General features: G+C 41.4%; 1 protein-coding gene across 2 annotated transcripts; it reads left to right on the top strand.

Moving 5' to 3' along the window:
- Nucleotides 1-518: 518 nt before the first annotated feature.
- EIF2S2_1 (eukaryotic translation initiation factor 2) lies at nucleotides 519-17,609 on the top strand. Of its 2 annotated transcripts, none has more exons than XM_051211236.1 (5): nucleotides 519-926; nucleotides 972-1,142; nucleotides 1,176-1,385; nucleotides 13,932-14,223; nucleotides 17,132-17,609. In XM_051211236.1, exons 1-5 carry the CDS (start codon nucleotides 921-923, stop codon nucleotides 17,305-17,307), a joined length of 855 nt encoding a protein of 284 aa, XP_051071274.1. In that variant the 5' UTR covers nucleotides 519-920; the 3' UTR covers nucleotides 17,308-17,609. The 2 variants fall into 2 exon arrangements, with proteins under 2 accessions (XP_051071274.1, XP_051071275.1); XM_051211237.1 differs by having other exon boundaries at nucleotides 1,185-1,385; nucleotides 17,132-17,385.
- Nucleotides 17,610-22,596: the final 4,987 nt, after the last annotated feature.

Here is a 22,596-nt window from a genome sequence, read left to right as displayed (position 1 = left end):
GTGTTTATTGCTAGACTGTTGCAGTGATCGATGACTTCGTTATAAAGTTGGGAAACCCACCACAGATTGTGGAGTTTTGGCAATTGACTGTCAAGAGCAACCAAACCAATCCAGTGAGTTTTTTAAAAACAAGAACAACCTGAGCTTGATGAGTCACTTTAGAAAGAAAAGTTATCAAAAAGGCTCATATCGAATGCTCGTTGACCAATAACCTTATTCACTCTTGACAACTTTGTTGTAGCCAAACTTTGTCTAGACACGACATTACGGAACAGTCTATCTGACCACTATTAAGCCGTTAGATTACCTCTTTCTATGATGGCCGTAATAAGTTTTACCGTTCGTGCATTTCGATAATAAACAGATTGTGGCGTACCTTCTCAACTAGAGTGACGATAATCTCATTTCCACGAGCAGCTGAGTGCCTGGATTAATCACGTTGTATTTTCAAAACTCTAACTGTAGGAAATAAAGCTGTACATTTATGCCACATGAAGAAGCTGCGCGGTGTAGGTTTCGAGGGTCTAAGATGGGATTAGTTTAGGAATATGTTCGTTAATGATGCGATTACAAAATTGCATAAAAACGTAAAGTATCAGAATAAGCAGGGTATGCACGGACACATATAAACCAAAACAAAGAAAAACCTGACAGAACTCTTCTAAATCACCATATCATGGGGGACTCAGATATAGATGCATCTAATAGGACGATAGAACAGTACCATAGTTTTTTTAGGTGTGTCACTTTTCGTTTGTACAAAAAAATCTGCCTCAATGAAAAAATAAAAAAGTTAACAAATGCTCCTTAGTCTACCTTACTATCATGAGTGCGATTGAAATCACTCGAATCAATCTTGTCTTAAGATGTTGGAACTTGAGTGACCTTGTCGTTTTTGATCGGAAGTTGGACGCGTCATTATGGCTGTTGGTTGCCTTATAATTTCTAAATTAAGGTCTTTTTCACTACAGGACGACATTTTAGACTTTGAAAGTAAGAAAAAGAAGAAATCAAAGCCTCTTGTGCATGATTTTAAAGATGAACCCGGTAATCTGGGGAACCAAGATATTCTGGACTTTGGTTCAAAAAAGAAGAAAAAGGACAAACTCTTAAGCTTGGACGACGTGGGTAACAAAGAGGACGTAAGTAATATCCCTATATACTTCATTTTGCAGTCACGTCAGGAACCGGAATTTCATAAGAAGGACCCAACAGAAAACGGCGTTAAGCAACTTACTGAAAAACTAACAGATGAGCTCACTTTCTCAGACAAAAAGAAAAAAAAGAAATTCAGACCGATTGAAGTAGATGAAAATGGGGTTTGCGAGCCAAACAGTATGTCTGAACTTATCGTCAGGGATTCATCGGGTTATGATTATGAAACGGTAAGTGTCTACTGCTGTCTTCTTACTAATCTGAGTGTGAGTTTGGTGTCTTATGAAAATGATGTCAACTCGTTTATGTCTTTTCGCGAAGTGAAACCCTTGAATTACTTAAATAATAGTGCGAACATCAGCTTTTCTGCAAGTTCACCCACTTTATGAGTGGTACGTCTGTCGCCTGCTATAAAACCCCGTTTCTAGCTGGCTTGTAGGGATAACCTCAATATGACTATCTTGCGTCAAAACGGCAACACAGTACGTCTACTTGTCGGAACTTATAGACCATAGCAGTATATAGCTTTAGCGTATATTGTAATTTGTAGACCTCAAATTCTTCTTGCGATATTAAGTTTCGACAACTTTCCTACTTGGAGAACATTCGGAATTACTTAGTGATTCGTACCAGACGGAAAATTCATAGTAGAGTAACTGAAACGAATGATCCTGCTAAACGTTATTAAGTGATAATAACAATTCTCTGTCTCCTTAAAGTAATGGAGTGCACAGTTTTAATGAGTTGATCGGTTAAAACTGGGGCCTGAGAGTGTAGCAATTGATCTGATATGTAAACGTCTGGTAGAAGTTAAAGAATAAGGTAACGGGTCCACGCGCATGCTTTTGGGGTACGGATTGTGCCATGATGATACTGCGAAGTTACCTAAACGATTGTTAACAATGATCCTTTTACCTAGGGATGGAATGCCACTCTTAACGCATTCTATTAGACCATTTCAATTACCCTAACATATGCTCTACACTTTTAATGCTTAATGTTTCTAGTGTGTATCTTATTTACATCCAAGACAATATACCTCAATAGTGATTGTTTGGATTTGCTGATACTATTCTCTGTATCTCAGACTTTTCTGGCAGGGCTTACTCTGTTTTGTCCTATGTTGGACGGCTGACGGTTTATATTGATTTATCTTTACAGGACTAGCCTTTTTTGCACATTTTTGGAATACCTGTTAAATGGAAACCGAGTAGTAATGATCCATTATATTTTCCATATCAAAAACAGCTTGTAATATTTGCAGAGAATAAGCTATAAAGTAGCTGGTGTAACAGGTTCTTACTTTCGAGATTGAGTCTGAATTGTTACTATCCCAGTGGTTTTCACTGTCACTTTTCCATTCAAATTATTGTTATGGTGGTATTTCTCAAACTGTCTATGTGATTGGAACTAAGTGTATTTATTATTATTATTATTATTATTATTTTCATTTGAACACATAAATATTGGTAAAAATCGGCACCAAATGTATGTACGCCATACAAAACAATGAAAATTCGAAAAGAAAAAAAGAGCAGTGGCGAACAGATTAGTGTAAGGTAGTGTAATAATAATAATAGTAATAATGGGGGAACAGAAAGGTACAATCAGAAGGAATCGTTTAGTTAAGGAAGATACAACCACTGCTTATGAAGAAAGTAAAAGAAGGTTATAGCAGGATCGCCGCTGGCTTCTATTCCGAGCCATATCTGATATCGTCTCTAACCACTGTGTAGCACCATCTCTCGAACCCCAACCAGGGAATCAAGAAGGACCAACAGAAGCCAGCCCTTTGCAGCTTCCTTTCATACCCCGACACCATGTCGTACACTGACCACCTCTCCGCTTTTTCCAACCAGTCCCAGAGTCGGCAAATAATGCACGACGTGGAATTCTCTGGGACGACATTCGTAGAACATGTCCAAGCCACCGAAGTCGGTGTTTCAAGATGGTGACATCGATTGCATTATCGTCTCTGTGCCCGAACACACGATGCCGAACCTCTGCATTACTAAAATGGAACAGCCACTGGATGTCAGCAATCCTTCGGAGACAACGATGATCGAACACAGAGAGTCGTCTAACGTCCTCAACTCGGAGAGGCCAGGCTTCACAAGCATAGAGCAAAACTGCTCTCGCCGACGCGTTGTAGATCCGACCTTTTACAGCCAGACTAACATCACGAAGGCGCCAAAGATGGCCCAGATTGGCATAAGCCGCTCTGGCTTTCACTATTCCTGAATTGATCTCTTCATTCGCGCCACCACCAGCACTTATGCAGCTACCTAGATACACAAACTTCTCGACTACTTCTATCTGTTCACCATCCAGAGTGAGTACAGGATTAGAATCCTGCCAGTCTTGTAAAAGTACTTTGCATTTAGAAGGTGCAAAGCACATACCGTACCTACGGACACTGATTGCCAACTGATTAAGTGCAGTCCTGTCCAACGAATCGAAGGCAGCCCTGAAGTCAAGAAACACTGCAATTGTTAGCTTTTGATAAGTATGACGGTGTACTAACATTTGGCGGAGTCAGTCAGTCAGCTACAACGTAGCACCAGGCATATATATGCATCGGTCCAAGTTGCCATACCTCACTAACACAACAAGATGAACAACGGATTCATAGGAGTAGTTAAGTCAATGCTAGGAATATATAAAAGAAAGATTGCAATAAGGATATAGTACAGGAAGAAAGAATTAATTCATAGAAAGAAAGATAACCTCACTATTACTTACCCTGTGATCCCAGCAGACGCCAGCAATATTTCTTAAGGCATCTGTGGTCAAATACTAGAAGCTTACAAATATCTTCTACTCTTAATGGCCACGTTTCGCAGCCGTAAAGTAGAACAGAACGGACTGCCGCGCAGTATACTCGTCCATTAATTGATAGACGGCTATCTCGCCTTCACCATAGGTGACGTAGGTTGGCAAAAGCCAGACGAGCTTTTCAAATCCGTGCTGAGATTTCGCCAGACACCAACCCACTACGGCTGATCAGACTTCCAAGATAAGTGAAGTTGTTGACACCTCCGACCACTTCACTCTCTATCCTTAGTTCAGGTGTTGACGCAGGCAATTTCTGAAGCAACAACGTGCATTTAGAGGGGAGAAGCGCATCCCAAAAATTCCGGCATTGTTGCTCAGTGCTACCAAAACACTCTACATTTTATCAGCGTCCTCACCAAACAGGACTATGTCATCTGCATATTCTAAGTCGATAAGTGGACCTCCTGGAAGAAGACCAATTCCTGAAAATTCAGATGACAAGAACGTTATTCCCAGCGGTAGGCCCACGATGAAATTGAACAGGAATGGAGAAGTTGCAAAATCGCACTTCTGAGGTACACATTCCAATGGCAGACACTGCCACAGAACCTCTCGGTCTCCAGAGTCAAATGGTGCTTTCAAGTCAAGAAAGACCACCATTGTCGGACGCCGATAAGTATGCCTGTGTTCTAGAACTTGACGAATGGTGAATATGTGGTCGATGCAGCCATGACCAGGTCTGAAGCCAGCTTGATTCTCTCGTGTTTGCAGTTCACGAGTCTTGGTTAAGCGTCTGATAATTATCGAGGCTAGTATTTTAGATACTATATTAGTTAAACTAATCCCTCTATGGTTGTCACAGGATGATTTTAACCCTCTCTTATATATTGGGACGATAAGTGATTGTGGCCAGTCAAGTGGAATAACGTCTAACTCCCAGATCCTAGCTAAAATATTAGTCAACCTAATCGCTAAAATTGGACCACCATCCTTAAAGACTTCTGGAGGCAATCCATCTGGATCAGCTGCCTTTCCTCGTTTCAGATTAACCATAACCTTTTGACCTTCTGCTAGAGTTGGGGGACCTACTTCAATGTTCCATTCACACTGTCTGGGAATGGAGGACAGTTGTAGAGTAACTGAACTGTTCTCTGAAATGTTCCACCCATCGTCCTAAACGTCTGGACTGGGGGCAGACGAGACTGTCGTCTTTTTTCGAAATACTCTGACTTACATTTCACTTATTAATTCCAGTTTCTTTTATTAGTCTGTAGAGCTGTGTTGTGTTACCTATAGTCGCCGCCGCTTTCGTTGCCCACTACTGCTCACGGTCGTTCCTTAGACTTTTGGTTAACCTAGATCTGATTTGTTTACGCTCTTCATCGTGTTTAGAACCTGATGGTATGAGTTTACGAGAATCCATCAGTGCAATAGACCTTGAAGAAATCCATTGGTTCTTTGTAACCCTGTGGTTTAAATTACTGGTAGATGCCACTACTGTTTCCACAGCTGCCTGTATATCTCTCCAAGCTACATCTGGGTCAGCCTCGTTTTCAGAACTACTTAAGTGTGACCTTGTTCGTTCCTGTAACCTACTTTTGGTTTTCTCGCTACTCAATCCAGTTCTAATGGGTCTTTTTATCGTGGCTGTTTTGCGTTCAGTGAGACGCAAGCAGATGCGTGCTCGTATTAGGGCATGGTCGGAGTCCAAGTAGGTACTCCAGAATGGGCGACAATCTTCTACCGACCCTCTCCAACGATGACTGATGACAATATGGTCTATTTGAGTCCATCGTTGGTTTTGTATAGGGGGTCGCCATGTTAGACAATGTCTCTCCTTATGCCTAAAATTTGTGTTTGCTAAAAATAAACGATTGCCTGAGCACAGTTGCAGCAGACGATAACCATTAGCTATTCGTTGTGCCGGAATACCAAAATACACACCTAAATGCCTTTCTGTTTGGTTTAAACTACCTATCTGGGCATTCAAGTCACCTGCTACGAGTACTATGTCTGAACGTTTAGCTTTCTGAAGAAGTTCAGATAGCTTTCTGTAAAATTCATCTGAGCTGCAGTCGGTGGGTGCGTAGGCAGAAACAACAATAAAGGTAACGACGTGTGTCCCTATCCTTCCGAGTTCTTACGTAGCCGTTTAGCCGAACAGCACATGAACGACTGTTAACGGGGATCCACTCTAACAGTGCTTGTTCCAGTCAGTCAGTCAGTAACAACGTAGAACTTCGTACGTACGCACATCAGTTCGAGTTGCCACACCACATTAGCATAGAGATGCAGTGGTCGATTCAAATCCCGTAGTAGTAGAGGTAATAAGAGTATAAGCAGTAATCGGGAAGATTAGTGTTTGGAGATGATACTTAAAGAATATAATACAGTGAAATAAATTTGAAAGGAGAAAAAAAGAGACAAGGAGGAATAATGAGATCAAAATTTGGGAGAACACAAAGAGTGGATGCACCTGCGCCATTGCAAACGATTTTGAGCCATGTCATTCAGGGTCTCTAACCATCGGTTGCTATCATCTCGTGGTCCCCAACCAGGTAGTCTACACCTACCAACATGACTCAGTCCACTTGTCAGTGACTTCATGGACTTGTGCCATGTTTTGGTCTGGCCGCCCCTAGCTTTCTTCCAACCTACTCCTATATCATTGAGCATCGCACGTCGAGGCAGTCGGTGGTTGGACACACGTAACATGCGTCCCATCCATCTCAACTGATGAAGTTTCATTACTTCATCAATTGATTTGCCATCCTTACCTAGCACCCGTTCCCTAACAACTGTGTTACTTACTCGGTGGTCCCAGGATATACGAGCAATGTTTCGAAGACACCTATGATCGAATACTAGTAACCTATGAATATCCTCTACTCTTACCGACCATGTTTCACTGCCATAAAGTAGGACGGAACGAACTGCTGTGCAGTAAACACGTCCTTTGGTTGATAGACGGATATCTCGCCTACGCCACAAATGACGCAAGTTGGCAAAAGCTAGTCGAGCCTTCTGTATCCGTGCTGAGATTTCGTCACACACCAGACCACAAGGGCTGATGAGACTTCCAAGATAAGTGAAGCGGTCGACACACTCAACTACTTCACTCCCTATCACTAGTTCGAGTGTCGATGTAACCCAATCCTGAAGCAACATTTTGCATTTCGAGGGGGAGAATCGCATCCCGAACATGCTTGCATTGTTGCTTACAGTGGTCAGAAGACTGCATTTTGTCAGCGTCTTCACCAAATAAAACTATGTCATCAGCATATTCTAAGTCAACAAGTGAACCTCCCGGTAGAAGTTCAACCCCTGGAAATTTAGATGAGGAGAGTGTTATCTCTAAAAGTACGTCGACGACAAAGTTGAACAAGAATGGGGAGAGTGGACAGCCCTGACGAACACCACTTGAGGTAATCAATTCTGATGACAGTTCGCCATAAGCTCTCACTCTGCCAGTGCTTGTTCCGCCCTTATGCTTAGTGCTATGCCCACACCTGCCAGTCCACGAGAACTGGCCGTCGCGTCACCAGATACACGGAGGGTGTATCTCGTTGGCTCCACGCTTTGCCGAGGTGAGGTCAAGTGAATGACCACACTGGGATCCTGTATGCGTGTTCCAGAGACATAGCATACATCGATGTTACGAGATTCTAGGGTTTTAGCCAAGGAAGCCTGCTGACCGATTTGACATAGAGTGCGTACGTCGAAGGCTTCGATGTGTAGTTTTAAGCGAGGTTTCAGTAGACCTGGAACAGTGTTTTGCGCACTAGAATCGTTGGCTATGGCGACACTTGAGGAAGAAGCCGAAAGAGGAAGCTTAGGCTTGAAAGTCGATGTAGGAGGGATAATAGGAATTGAAGAATGAGGTTGATTGGATTAGAGGTAATCTTAGTGACCTGAGAGCGTTACCACAGTGCCCAAGGGACAACTGCTTGAGGTCGGTCACACGCGACCTTTTTATGAGTAATTTTTGTGTTAGCTCCGTACTTGTTGAGACCTTACCGCCGGAGAATGAAATCCGTGGGATAAGATGAGTTGTGTATTTTTAGGGTCAACCTTTTCTAACCTCACCCTTCTATTGTGGGAAGGCAGTATCATTGCTATGCTGGTTGTCTGAGAGAAACCCCTTACTGCTGTCACACTTTTTTACAGTTAGTAGTGCAACTTCACCCTCGGACCTTGTTTTGCTGCTTTTAGTCGTACCGCTCTTCAACCGACCTGTCAGTCATTGTAGAACCTTGAGGAACGATTGTTCCAGCCAGTATAACTCGGCTGCTTCATCACGATGGGCAAGCCCGACCACCACGTCAAGGTAGCAACAACGGTCGGAATTTGGCGGAGGGTGAAGATGTGATCAATACATCCTCGAATGGAACGAAAACCAGCCTGCTCCTCGCGAGTCAATCTTTCTCGGGTTTTGAACAACCTACGAAGTATGACGGAAGCCAATAGCTTGGACGCAATCGGAATTAGACTTATCCCCCGATAGTTGTTACAGGAACGACGTGAACCCTTTTTAAAGATAGGGACAACTATCGACTCATTCCATGATGTTGGTAAACTCTCTAGCTCCCACACCTTTGTAAACAACGTCGTCAGTTCCTTAGTCAGAAAGTCACCACCATCTTTAAAAAGAGTCGGAGGTAAGTCATATGGGCCAGGTGATTCGTAACGCTTCAAGAGTTGGAGTTCCTTGCGGACATCCGCCTCATTTGGTGGATCAGTCGTCACCGGCCATGGAGGGCAGGACAGTCTGACCGATGTTGCCGAAGCAACAGGCCAGTTGAACTGCCCTTCGAAAAATTCTGCCCATCGTCCAAGACGTCAATGGATGTTAGTGGTTGGCATCCCGTCATCCTCGGAGATTGTATGTATCATTACCAAGGTTTGATTTGATAATTTCGAATCAGTTGAGCATTGGGTAGATTGTTATAAATAAATAATATATTTGTAATATCCCAATGAGTAGAAAATTAGATTTTCCGACGTTTCGTGACTTAGTGTAAGTCACTTCTTCAGAGAATAAATAACTTGGATTAATTTTAATTTGGTTATTTATTCTCTGAAGAAGTGACTTACACTAAGTCACGAAACGTCAGAAAATCTAATTTTCTACTCATTGGGATATTACAAATATATTATTTGTTTATCCTCGCAGATTGTTTCGCTTACACCAGACTTCTTGCTACCAGTGGCTCGGATGAGTTGGAAGAGCTTCCGGTAGTTACCAGATGCAGCTGCTGCTTTCAGCTCATTAGTACGCTCCGACCACCAGGCTTCTCGGTCCTTACGCAAGCTTTGCCCGATTTCATTACGTAACAGTCGTCGGTTGTGGTCAGACTCACGATCACCCGGAGTAGACCGACGGGCTTCGATGAGTTGTAAGGAGCCTGAAGAAACCCAGTGCTTATAAGCGGGACGTTTCGCGAACCCACAACTGACTGTACCCGCCATTTTCATGGCGTCATGCAATTGCAACCAATGCTCATCTATACTTTTCGGTGGAATGGTATCTAGCCTAGAAGCTAGCTCGGTTCGATACTTACTAGCAACAGAAGTTGCAACCAACTTGCTGACATCAATCCTTTGGTGGCGGTCACTTCGTTGACCACTGAAAAGTAAGGTGAGATTGGCACAGACGAAAGCATGGTCAGAGTCCAGATAGGTACTCGAAAAGGAGCGGCAGTCTTGTACACAACCACGACAGCGGTAGCTGATCGCGATGTGATCAATCTGAGTCCAGGCTTGAGATGCAGAGGGAGGACGCCAGGTGGCACATCGGCGATGACTGTGCCGGAAGTTAGTGCTAGCCAGAAACAGGTTGTGGTCTGTGCAAAGTTGCAGTAGACGGTCCCCGTTATCTGTTCTGCGACCAAGTCCCCATCGGCCACCTAAACGACTCTCTTCTGTGCCTAGACGCCCGACCTGAGCATTCAAGTCTCCGGCTAGTACCACAATATCTGTCGAACGCACTTTCTGGAGAAGAACAGATAACTGGTGGTAAAAGTCATCCTTGATTGCATCCGGGCTGCAATCTTGGAGCGTAGGCGGAGATGACGAAAAGACATCGTTTCTCACGCCGATTTCTCCTCACTTTGATGGAACTCTCTAATGCAACAGCACATAACCGACTGTTAATGGGGATCCAATCGATTAGTGCTGCGTCAGCTCTAGCACTTAATGCGACACTTAACGCCAGCAAGAGCAGACGAAGATGCCACAGGGTCCCCGGATAAACGCACGTAAAACAAGCTTTTTGAGGCGACAGATGGAGAGTGAATTTGTAGTACTTCACCAGAGTCCCTCCGGGGGTTATTGCCGGTCCCAAGCCCGGATAAAGGAGGAGGGTTGAGTATGGGGTTAGCGTCCCCATTCCGTAGAAAACCAACTCGCTAAAAAATGCTAAGTAACCAGAGTCTTGAATATGGGTCTCGGATAGATAATAAACATCGATATTGAGACTTTCCAAAGACATAGCCACCCCTATCTGTTGTCCGTCCTGCATAAGTGTACGAACGTTGAAGGCAGCCGGTTTGAATGGTGCTCGTGTTTTCAGAAAAAGTGCTTCAGTATTTGTATTTGGTGGTAACATACAATTTCCCACCAGGTAGTGACTCGAGAACGTTTAGATAGAACCGAGTTTCCACCATAGGCGAGCTGCTGTATAAGTCGAAAAATAAGGATACAGAAAATGGGAATAAAAGAGAGTGAATAAATGACGTAGTAAATAATAATAATAATGTGAATTGTTTGACTGTAAATCGAAGCGAGAATAGAGTTTTCAGTAAATATCGTCATTTTCATTATATATTTGGAACTAAATGTCCGTTATACGCATTTTCATCCGCATATTTGGTTCGTGTCCAAATTCAAACAGACTTTGTTTTGTATGTTTGTTTTCATTAACATGATACTTCTGTCATTTAAAGACAACTTTTAGCAATAAAGTCATCGTTCTATTTTCCCTCAATTTCTGCTTGTGTTTGATATCTTACGTAATCATGCCTCGTCAAACAATCAGGAAGACTTTAAGTCTTAATTTGGGCTCGAATAAACCTTTAGTCAAGCAAAGCTATTTTACTGTCGTATTTAAATTAGTGAGTGAATGTACAATTGTGACTAGCCGTTTACTACGATTACGGTTCATCGATTTTAGCGATTGGGACGTATTACTTATATTATATAACCGCCTACGTCAATTTAGACAACTTTCTACATCAACTTTGTAGTTTAAACAACTTTCTATACTCAAGTCTCATATTCGAGTCCGGCAGCATATACATTAGCATAAACAATCTACACAAAACGTTCAAAACTAACTATACGAACAAGTGCTTGCGGTGAGACTATGATTTATGGACGACCTTTGAGCTAAGCTAGATTGACCTTGAGTGTCCACCTAATATCTATGACCATATGAGGGTTCTAAACCGGTGTGCGAAATTAGAATTATGTTTTACAGTTAATGAATAACATTAGGAATTAGGTTTCGGATTTTCATCACGAACTGACATCAGCTATAACGCCAAAACTATTTAACGAAATTGGATGACTGAATTTCGCACCAATATCCGAGGCCTATTATCATATACTTTATTGGTTCGTCCATAAATTATAGTCTCGCTGTGCTTGGTTACTGAGTTAAATTAAACTACATTATGTTGCTCCATCAGGTCCCGGGTAACATTCTTTTTTAAAATCCTCCACTTGTACTTGAAAAATATTCACCAACAATCATGTTGCTACCCAGTATTTTTGTATTTGATGGGTTAAATGAATATTATGTTTTATTTCTAAAGTTAGTGTTTATATTCGTCAAGCCATTTATTTAAAATTGAGTGAATAACACAACTGTCATCCATATTAAAAAAAAATAGTCTTCTTAGTCTGGACCGGAACGTAGCTGCTACATTGACGTGGTAGTTGGACCTGCCTATCGGTAACTCACGCGAACCATATTGGATGAAACACGTTCCTTTAGGTCCTACCGTCCCAGCCAGATTGGTTGGAGAGCGGTCAGACTAAAAGCAGGAACTTAAGGTCCGAGGGGGAAGTACTGTAAAAGGGTGTGACATCAGTAGGTTGTTCCCCTCAGAAAATTAGCGTCTTCAGCAATGCTGCCTTCCCACAACAAAAGGAAGGGGATAGAAAAGACTGACCCTAAGAATGTCACACCTCACCTTACCCCACGGATTTCCGTCTCCGATAGGAAGACCTTTTAAAATGCAGAGCTAACTCATCAAAGGCTTTTTATAAAAAATGACGTGGGTGACCAACTTCAATCAGTTATTTCTTGGGCTCCGTGGTCACGCTCCCAGATTGCTAGGAGTGCCACTACCTACACTTCCACTGATTGCAGCTCGGTTGAAGTTAAAGATGAATTTTATGGGAGACTGTCCAGCCTCCTTCAAATAACTAAACGCCCTTATACAGTAATAGTGGCAGGTGATTTTAATGTTTATGTATGTAAAGGAAACCAAACCGAAAGGCACTTAGGTAGGTCTTTCTGTGCTGCGGCTCAGCGAACAAATAATGGCGACCATGCGTTGCAACTATGCTCGACTAAATGTTTATTTCTACCAAGCACCATCTTTAAGCAGTAGGAGAAACATCGTATGACATGGCGACTTCATCAATCAACTCACCGATGGACTCAAATAAATCACATTACCATTAGCCATCATTGGAGGGGTGTGTCGAAGACTATCGCTCATTATGGAGCACATGTCTAGACTTAGATCATGATCCAGTACGAGCGCGTATTTGTGTACATCTTACTGGACGTAGAAAAGCCACGGCAAGAAAACCCCTTAGAATTCAACTTAATGATAGAAAAAACTTAGGAATATATTTCAAGAACCACTAGGAAAGGAGTTAGTCAACCGTTAGAATCCTATCCACCCCGATGTAGCTTTGTACGATGTACAAAAAGCTGTGGAAACAAAAGTAATGTTCACTAGTAACTTGAGACAAAACGTTACGAAAGTCAACGGGCTCTACAGAACTGACAAAAGCTCGGAAACTCTTCCCGTCTAGCTTCGAACACAATGAAAAGTGGAGGCAGCTAAAACGTAGGCCGATAAAAAGCCTACTTAATGATTGTGAGTAGTTGTGGGTAGCGACAGCGGAGGAAGTGGGAAGGCAGTAGCGATAGTCAAAAGTAGACAATTGGTATAGACTACCTGGATGGGGTCCGTGTGATTATCGTAACCATTGGTTAAAGACTTTGAATGACATTGCTCAAAATCGTCTGAAATGGCTCAGGCGCATCCGCTCCTTATCTTTCCCCAAATCCTGACATTTTGAATTCCTCATAACATATTTTTTTTATTTCGCTAGTTTATATTTTCTGTAGTCGTATCCTCGATGCCAAATCTTTCCTATTACTACTGCCTATATTATTCCGGGTTTCAGCCTGACGTCTCTATGCTAGTCGGGTATGGCAACTCAAACCGATGTACATACGTACAGGTATGGGATAACTATCGGGATGTATGCTGTACGGATGTCATTCCAGTGACTCACACTACGTACTGTTTGCTGATGCCGGGATTAATGGACGAAAGTGGAGGCGGTCAGTTTAATACATCTCTATAAAGTGGAAGATTACTGCATATATGATCTGACACCTTTTGCTGCACCAGAACTTCCTAGTTGGGGCATTTTCCTCAGAGTTATTATAAGTTGTGATGTAAGTGTCCAGAAATGGAAAGAGCTTTTGTGTTCGGATCTTGTTTAAATGAATAGTTACACATATACAGATTCTGTGTACGAATGTTGTTAACCGTTCCAGACTGGTTTTCATATACATATTACGTTAAAATATAACCATACCCGGTCATGTACGTTATGAACATTGAAGAGTGCTATAATAATACGAAATAATCTTCGCTCATGTTTAAAAATAATCTTTTGTGACTTTTTGCAGATGAACTATCATTATTTCATCGGTGCATGTTTTGCTGCTCTTTTAAAAATTCTAATAGCTGTTAACACGAGTTTTCGCTCAGCTTGGTGATTTGAATCCTGAACTTGTATCAGATCAGAAAAGAAAGCTCGTAATGGTTCCTCCTCAAATGGCTCGTGTTGGGACCAAAAAGACTCTTTTTGTAAATTTTTCAACTATTTGTCGTTCTTTAATGAGAGATCAGTCTCATCTCACAACATACATACTAACTGAATTGGGTACTCAGGGTTCAGTGGATGCTAACGGTGCTTTACTTATTCGTGGACGTTATACAAGTAAACATATGGAACCTGTGCTGAGAAACTACTGTAGTAAGTGTCATGATCTCTAATTTTTAAAGTTGATGTCATTATTTTTATTGATAATAATAGAAGTACGTGTTAGTTATAGAACCTCGGTCCTATGATTTTTGTAAATCTTTGTATATAACTGAAATGTGGCGAGCTTGTCTAAAATAATTTCTATAATCTTCGGTTCCTCATTATTAAGCAGTTAACTAAATCCATTCCTATGTTCTGTTAATATGTTGTCGATTATTTTTAGATTATCCCAGGTTCTGCATCGTTAAGTTATACAAATCGTTGATTTACGTAATATCCTGGTAATTTGATTTTACTGTTCTCGATATTTTAATTATGTCAAGAGATAAACTGGTTATTGTCATAAACAACATCTGAAAATTCCAAAACGATGGATTTTTTGTTCGAGAATTGAACGCTAGCAGCGACATGATAGTGTACAAAACGTTGGTTTCGTTTTTCACCTTGATCCTGGTGTTGAATCAGACTGAGAAGCTATCCCTTTTAGTTCAGAATATTTTACATCTGTATATCATTTAAACATTTTTTGTGGGATTAGAAGTCGGAAGGTAAGGTTGTTCTTCTCATCGTTTTCTACTGAACTCGATATAAGAACCTAAAACAAAGAAATTCTTGATGTATAAACTACGTAAAGTGGAGTAATGCTACAGGCAGTAGTAAAGGACATAAACGAAAAATGACTACGTAAACACAATTCAAACCATTCTTATCATTGTTTATATAACAACAAGAAAGTCTTATTCACTTTACGTTCCTGATAACCTCTCAATACACTAAGTTATGTTAGACACCATTCCCCAAATATCGGTCCATATGCAAAGTTACGTATCATATTTCTTGTAGCATCTTCTTCTAGTTCTTGTCTCACTAAACGCCAGGGCTGAGACTGCACTGATCGATCGGATTTGCATCAACATTCAGTCATGTGCTGTTAGATTAGAAGGCTCCATCAAAATGAGTATTCGGTGTAAGAAACGATGTCTTTTCTTCATCGACAAGCTGCATCCCGGATGCGACCAAGGATGAGTTTGACCACCAGTTAATAGTTCTTCTACAAAACGTGCGTTCGACAAGTATTGTAGTACTAGCCGTATATTTGAATACACAGGTTGAGGGTCTAGGTACACAGAAAATTCGTTTGGGTGGCCGATGAAGACCTGTTAGTCGCAGGCCAGGTAACGGTGACCGTCTACTGCAACTTGGTGCAGACTACAACCTGTTTCAAGGCTAGCTATTAATCTACTGTTATAATTTCTCTTATTACAACCCAGCTATTACTATTGCTTAGTATTCTTGGTCGCTAATCCACTCGATAAGTCTCCAAATCAGCACACAGTTGAACAGGAACGAAATTATACTCTAAGTAACGATGGCAGATGGAAGTAAGAAGCACAATAAGAGATACGTTTGTATATTTATGGTTTTTACATGACAATATTCCAGAGTCTTCTCCAAGTATCGGCTGGTGCTGATTAAATAAGAAATAGCCAATCAGCGCGCACCAACACAATCGTGTACGGAAAGTGCGGCTTCGCAAAACGTCCCGCTCATAAGTGTTGGGTTTCTACAGACTCCTTACAACTCGTTGAAGCACGTCGATCTACTCCGGCCAACCGCGAGTTCGACGATAAATGAGGATTGTTACATAATAAAATTGTGCAAAGTCTGCGCAATGATCCAGAAGCCTGGTAGTCGGAGTGAGCTGAGTTGGGAACATAAGCATCTTCTGGTAAACGCCGGAAGCTCTTCCAGCTCATCCGAGTCACTGGCAATAAGAAGTCTGGTGCAAATGAAACCATCTGTGTCCGGGAATTAAAGTGTTTCAACATAGCGAAACGAGTCGATTGTTATCCCTATCTTCAAAAAGAGTTCACGTCACCTATGCAACAACTATCGATGGATAAGTCTACTTCCGATTGCTTCCAAATTATTGGCTCACTTCATACTTCACAGATTGTTCAAAACACGGGAAAGACTGATTCGCTAGGGGCGAGTTGGTTGAGGATGTATTGATAACATATATTTCCACCTTCCGCCAAACTTTAGGAAGCCGTCATGCCTATTGCAGCGCAACGCGTCGTGACATCAGGCCCACCGTCGGTCAGTTAGACAGGACACGTTTCTAGAATTGTCTGTTAAAGGAGAATCTGCCTGGCAAGTTTATTAACATCTTAAGGGCCCCATATACAAACACCTCAGGCAGAGTGAGGGCATACCACCACCTCTATCAATTGTTCCATCCAAGCAGTGAGGTTGGGCAGGGTTGCCCAGTCAAAACATTCCTCTCCAACTTAGCCATCGATAAAGTTTTAGAGACAGCTCTGATACACGTAGGTAACGGTGGTTTTGGTCTGTAACCTAGAGAAAGACTTTTCAACCCTTAGCATGCGGATGATATTGTCTTACTGCGCGATGATACTCAAGTCATACAATCCACACTCAATTAGTTGGCAACCAATATCCGTACGTCTGGCGTGTGCTCTGCACCTTCTAGGCGCAAAGTACTTTTACAAGACTATCAGGACGCTAAACCTGCATTCTCTCTGGGTCGTGAGCAAGACGAAGGAAGTCTAGAAGTGCGTGTATCTGGGTAGCTACGTAAGTGCTGGTATGTTTTGAGATAGGTAAAACAAATAAACCTAAACACGCTATTGATTAACGCAGTCACAGTGCAAGTTACCAACTTAACAATATGAATATTTATTGGTGTTTTGAAAATGTTCACAAAGTAGCCAGTTATTAGTTTCGGTGAACTGATTCATATCTTTCGTCACAGTCAACTTCACGTTTTCGTTTTAAGGAGATATGTTTTATTATAGCATTCGGTCATCAAACCTTCCCTAATTACACTTTTTATTATTCATAACATATTCTTGCTTCTATTTACTTTTTTGTTCAGGAACTTACGTGTTGTGTGGTACCTGCCAGTCTTCTGAAACAGACCTATGCAAAGACTCGAGACTTCTTTTCCTCCACTGTCGGCGATGTGGATCTCGTTTCACCGTAAAAACAGTGACTTCCGGATTCCAAGCACTGACAGGGAAACGTGCTGCTTTGCGGGCAAAAACACAATGATGATACGCTAACTGTTCCGGGTTTTTTACTTCGTCGACCTAAAGCACAAACTATCGAAATAAAACGCTATTTTATTTCCAGTAGTATTCTTTCTAGTACAATATGCGAAGATACTTTTGTTTACGCATCTACTAATTAGTTTCAGCAAGATTCTTAAACTGTATTAATATGAACGCCTTATACTTGAGGACGTACATATAGAATTCCAGGTGTTATATTTCTAAACATTTGTTATGACTACCTTGAAGGGTGTTGGTAGGTAGATTTAATTTTAAACAAATAATTAGAGAGATTTATTGCACTAATATATATATATATATATATATATATATATATATATATATATGTCGGCTGAGTGAATGTAATTAAGAAACGAAACACGTCTAATCTATTAGATCTGCGCCATGAACGATGAGTGGAATTCTCATAGTTGTGGATACGAGTGACGTTCCAACTTATTCCCGGATCTCGGAGGTAGAAGTTTGTTTCCATTACGGCGAGGTTGATGGGAAAAACAGACCATATTTAAAGGCCTCCAATGTCACTGGGTTGTTTAGTTCCCAATCATTTGAGACTCCATTTCAAAGTGAAGGCGTCCTCCGAACGATTCTGTTCGGAATATGTGTAACGATCTAGAAATAGTGTGTTTACTTCATATCGGGTGACGCACGTTAACCCACTTAGGGCGGTTAGCATCGATCGTAAAATACTATTTAGTCCATCCATCCTATGCTTCATTGTGAATCTCAATGGTCGAGTGCATGTACGTCCATCTGGGATTTTACAACAGGTTCAGTGTACCTACAATTGTCATAACGTTGTAGTACATTCAGTTTCACGGATAGTTAATGGAATACACAAATTGAGGAGCTAACAAAATGCGTCCATTTATCTTGTATTTAGAAGTGTTCATTCCAATTTTTGGCACGTTCCCAATAGATGGGCACCAATCGTTCTACACGTCATAAAAAGTGAAACTGGTTTACTAGAATCTTATACCGCTTCTAAAGCACCTGTGATGCTACTTTTGTAAATAAAGTACGGTACTGCAAGAGGGTATAGCTTCATTATGCAGAATTAAATCGGTCAGTTTCAACAATATGTGATCTAATTACCGTGAGATTAGCTCTAATGTAGTTTGTCATCAAGGAATATGTTTGGTTGAGTGTTGTACTTCCTTGTTTTGCTGATGGTCTACAAAAACCCTCGGAGCTACTTTGACGTGAAATCCATGGATATCGTTTCAAGAAAGTAACCAGAGTACCTAACCACTGGAACATTAACATCTGAAAACAGATTCACCCATAGAAAAGCGAATAGAGCCTGATTCATAAAGGAAACGAGTGCGAACTCTGACAAACTACAACTGTGGGATCACCAACAACAGTACGAATTAGGAGCTTGGGGATAGAAACGATGCATTCTTGAGATATTACGCCACCTATCACCGAGTAAACTCCGCCTGTAGCTCTTCCAAAGTTACTGCCGTTCCCAAGCCCGTGTAGAGGAGGGTTGGGTGTGGGGCCGGCAACCATAAGCACATTGAACTATGCCCTCTGAGTTGAAGGAAAATTTATGACGCCGCATGATAAAAGCCGAGATTACTCGGAACTCACGAGGCCGATGCCCCTTCTAACAATTTTTATAGGTATATGGAACGTCCGAAAAACGTGGAGGACCAGTTAATTAGCAACGGAAATGAGATACAACTTGGCAGTATGCGGAGTCAGCAAAACCCATTGGACCCAAGCTGGACGGAAAAGTCTAGATACGGGAGAGATGCTGCTGTTCTCCGGTCACGAAGAAAAAATGCTCCACACAATCAGAGAGTTGCTCCTAGGCTGTCTAAAGAAGCACGAAATGCATTTATAGAGTGGGAATCTCATGGAGCCAGGACCATCAAAGCATTTTTCAAGAAAAAGAGAAGAAATCACAACAAATGTTATTCAGAAGAAACTACTACGGAGAATAGTTCGAAAGGGATCAGAGAAGCTCTAACTTCGACGTGTCAGGTGCCGGGCTGCAAGAAGGATCATACGGAATGATTCTCTATCGAAACCCTGGAAAAAATTCAAAAAGGAAAAAACAAGACAGCAAATGAGAACAACCGAATAAGGACAGAAAAAGTCAAGATACAAGGTGAGTACATAGGCAAACAAGCAAGTGTAGATGAGCATTAGAGCCGATAAGCAGAAATATGTGAAACACCTATCAACGACAGTGGAAAAAGCTGCAACGGAAGGAAATATGAAACAACGAAGAAAATAGCAGGAAAATATAGTAAACCAGAGAACAGTCAAGGACAAAGAAGGCAAATCAATCACCGAGATTCAATGACAGAACAGATGGGCGCAACACTTCAAGGAACTCTTGAATAAGCCAGCTCCATCGAAGCAGCACACCAATCTTCCTAAGAAGTCAGCATGGCTGCCAGACAAACCAAGAGTGAGAAAGCAGCAGAACCTGACAATATACCAGCTGAAGCACTTAAGTCAGACGGAAGTAACTGCAAGTATGCTTCACGTCCTATTCAAGAAAATTAGCGAGAAAGAACAAGTTCTGATGGACTGGAGAGAATGGCAACTCATCGACACACCAAAGAAACGAGATCTGGGTAAATGTGAGAAATATAGAGCAATCACACTACCATCAGTACCAGAAACAACTTTCGAAAGTCCTGCTAAACCGGATAAAGATTCAGTAGACTCCCAGCTTCAAGACCAATAGGCCGGATTCCGTAAAGATCAGTCATGCACAGATCAAATCGCAACACTACAGCGAACCGACGCATTCCAGGTGCGGACCGGAGTCAACCAAGATAGGTAAAGACAAACAATGTAGCAGCATCCTCCGCGTCAGTAGGCCTCAACATGCACAAGTGTAAAAACAAGAACCCCAGGCACAACACAGGGAACATCAACACAATCTCATTTGGTGGAGAAGCTTTGGACCAGGTGAAATCTTTCGCGTACCTGAACAGCATCGTTGGTGAACGTGTAGAGCGCTAACTTGGGATCGTGAAGGGAAACGAGAACGAAGAAGGCCAATGAGCAAATCACTTCGGGAAATAGAAACAGACATGAAATTGATGAATATCAACTGGAAAGGATTGACCAAGACAGCATTGCATGGAGAATGTCGGTGGACAGCCACTCTACGAGAAGTGACAGGCCTAAGTAAATCTCATCGAGTCCTAATATCAAACCAGCCTTTCAGGATAAAAACACGCACCTACTGCAACGTCACAAGGTGTCTATCTGCATCTTAGATCCCACCGATGCTAAATTCCTCAAGTATACTTAGGGAAGACCAGTCTTTCAGTGGGTGCATTGGAGTCCAGTCTTCTGATAACGAAACTTCACAAAAACCACCTACCTGGCCAATAAATCTCTATCATCTCAAAAGCGTACTGGGGTATTTGGTTGAGTTTCAGAAACGAACATGTCTAAACTAATTCCACTGAAAACACCTTGTCATTCTAACAAAGTCACGATGAACAGTGACACATGGCTCAAGTATATTGGTGGCTTTCTACAAACGCAGCTATTACCAATACGATATATTGTAATATCCATGGTATTTGAATCAAAATGAGTGCAGCCAAGAAACCACATTAAAATCTCATAATAGGTTTTTGCATACCCTTAAGTGAAATTGCGAAGATATTACTTCTCACACTGAGATAGTCAAATTAACACTTTTCATGGATTTTTGTACATATATTTCATAAATTTGAACACTTGACTCAGACTGATGGAATTCAGGGGCGGTTAAAGTAAATCGTGGGACTAGTCCATAAATTCACTAAATTCTGGTACGAGCCATGTTGTTAGATGCAGACCACTTGGTTCGGGTCAGCTCGACTACCATAACCAGTGGTTGGAAAATGGGTGACATGGCACAGGATCGACCACAGTGGCGTAGGTGTATGCACTCTTTGTCTTGCCTTAAACCGTGAGATTAAAATTACTTTATGCACTTCATTCTACCAAATACTCCTTTCCGCCTCGATTATATCCTTACATGTAATCTTTTTTGCATTACTGGAGTAACTGCTATGAATTCGGTGCTGATCTTGTTGCGCTAATGAGGTATGACAACTTGGACCGACGCATATATGTGCTTGGTCCTAAGTTGTAGATGACTAACTGACATCCAACCCAACTAACGAACTTCATAAAATAGAACTCATCAAAACAGTGTCGAAAGCCATGTATCGATACTAAAATTATAGGATGTTTCAACCTATGACACGAAATTGAAGTTATACGTTCATCTTTACTTTGCCCGAAATTACAATACTACTGTACACCAACCGGGTATCCTTTTTGTTCAAATTATTGGTGGCTTGCTCCTAGTTGCCCAAAAAGATAAGCTGAAGCAAAAAAATACTAAGAAACGGGACGTATTATATTGGCTTTATTTTGAAGTGCAATCCAATTAGCGAGAACACCAGACACTTCAGGTCCTGAACTAGGTAGTAATATGTTCTTAATCCTTCAGGATCCCTTTGTTTAAAATTAGATTAAATGAGTCACTCACTTGCTATTCGTAATGTCAATCAAAGATCCTATTTTCGAAGTTGTGAAAGATATGTGTTCATCGCCACAAACAATTTCAAGCTCTTGACGGCCAACTCTATCAGGTACTGGCCACGAAGCATCATCTTCCGACATAATATCGCTCTCCAACACGATTCTCTTCAGTTCTTCCATTACAGAAGGGCTTACGTACGCCTGGAGTATCATTTGAATTATAAAGTAATGGTACCTCTTTTCGAATCATTGTATCATTTTTATAATTAGAGTTGTTAGCATATCTAAGCTTGCCTAAAAAAATCTACAAGTAAGAAAACTGTACCTTCAGGTCTGAACTCGAACTCAAGAAATTCATGTCCAAACTTTCCCTTATGACCAACGTAGTATCGCAAATAAAATGAGCTTGCCATTGGTCAACCACTGTTTTTGGAATTATCTCTATGTTGTCTGGACAGACGATCTGGATTTTTTCGAACACTACCTACATATAAAGAGACGAGAGTTAATTGGGTTGTAGCACCAAGCAACTCGAGTGATGAGTACGGGGAGATATTGGAAATACCTAATTTCGTACCATACTGATTCATATAAACTGCCAATGTGTTTGAAGTAGTAAGAATGTACATTACATATAGACACGACATTCAAGATCTGCATAGAACGCAACTGTCATACGTGAATGAGGTTTCGGGAGTTACTTCTACCAGGAAAGGTGAAAACGATAAATGTAAGACAAGGTAACACATAATTC

Source organism: Schistosoma haematobium, chromosome ZW, assembly GCF_000699445.3.
Source record: "Schistosoma haematobium chromosome ZW, whole genome shotgun sequence".
Lineage (NCBI taxonomy): Eukaryota > Metazoa > Platyhelminthes > Trematoda > Strigeidida > Schistosomatidae > Schistosoma > Schistosoma haematobium.
The sequence above is the reverse complement of the archived record's forward strand: the minus strand, read 5'-3'. Positions and strand labels throughout refer to the sequence as shown.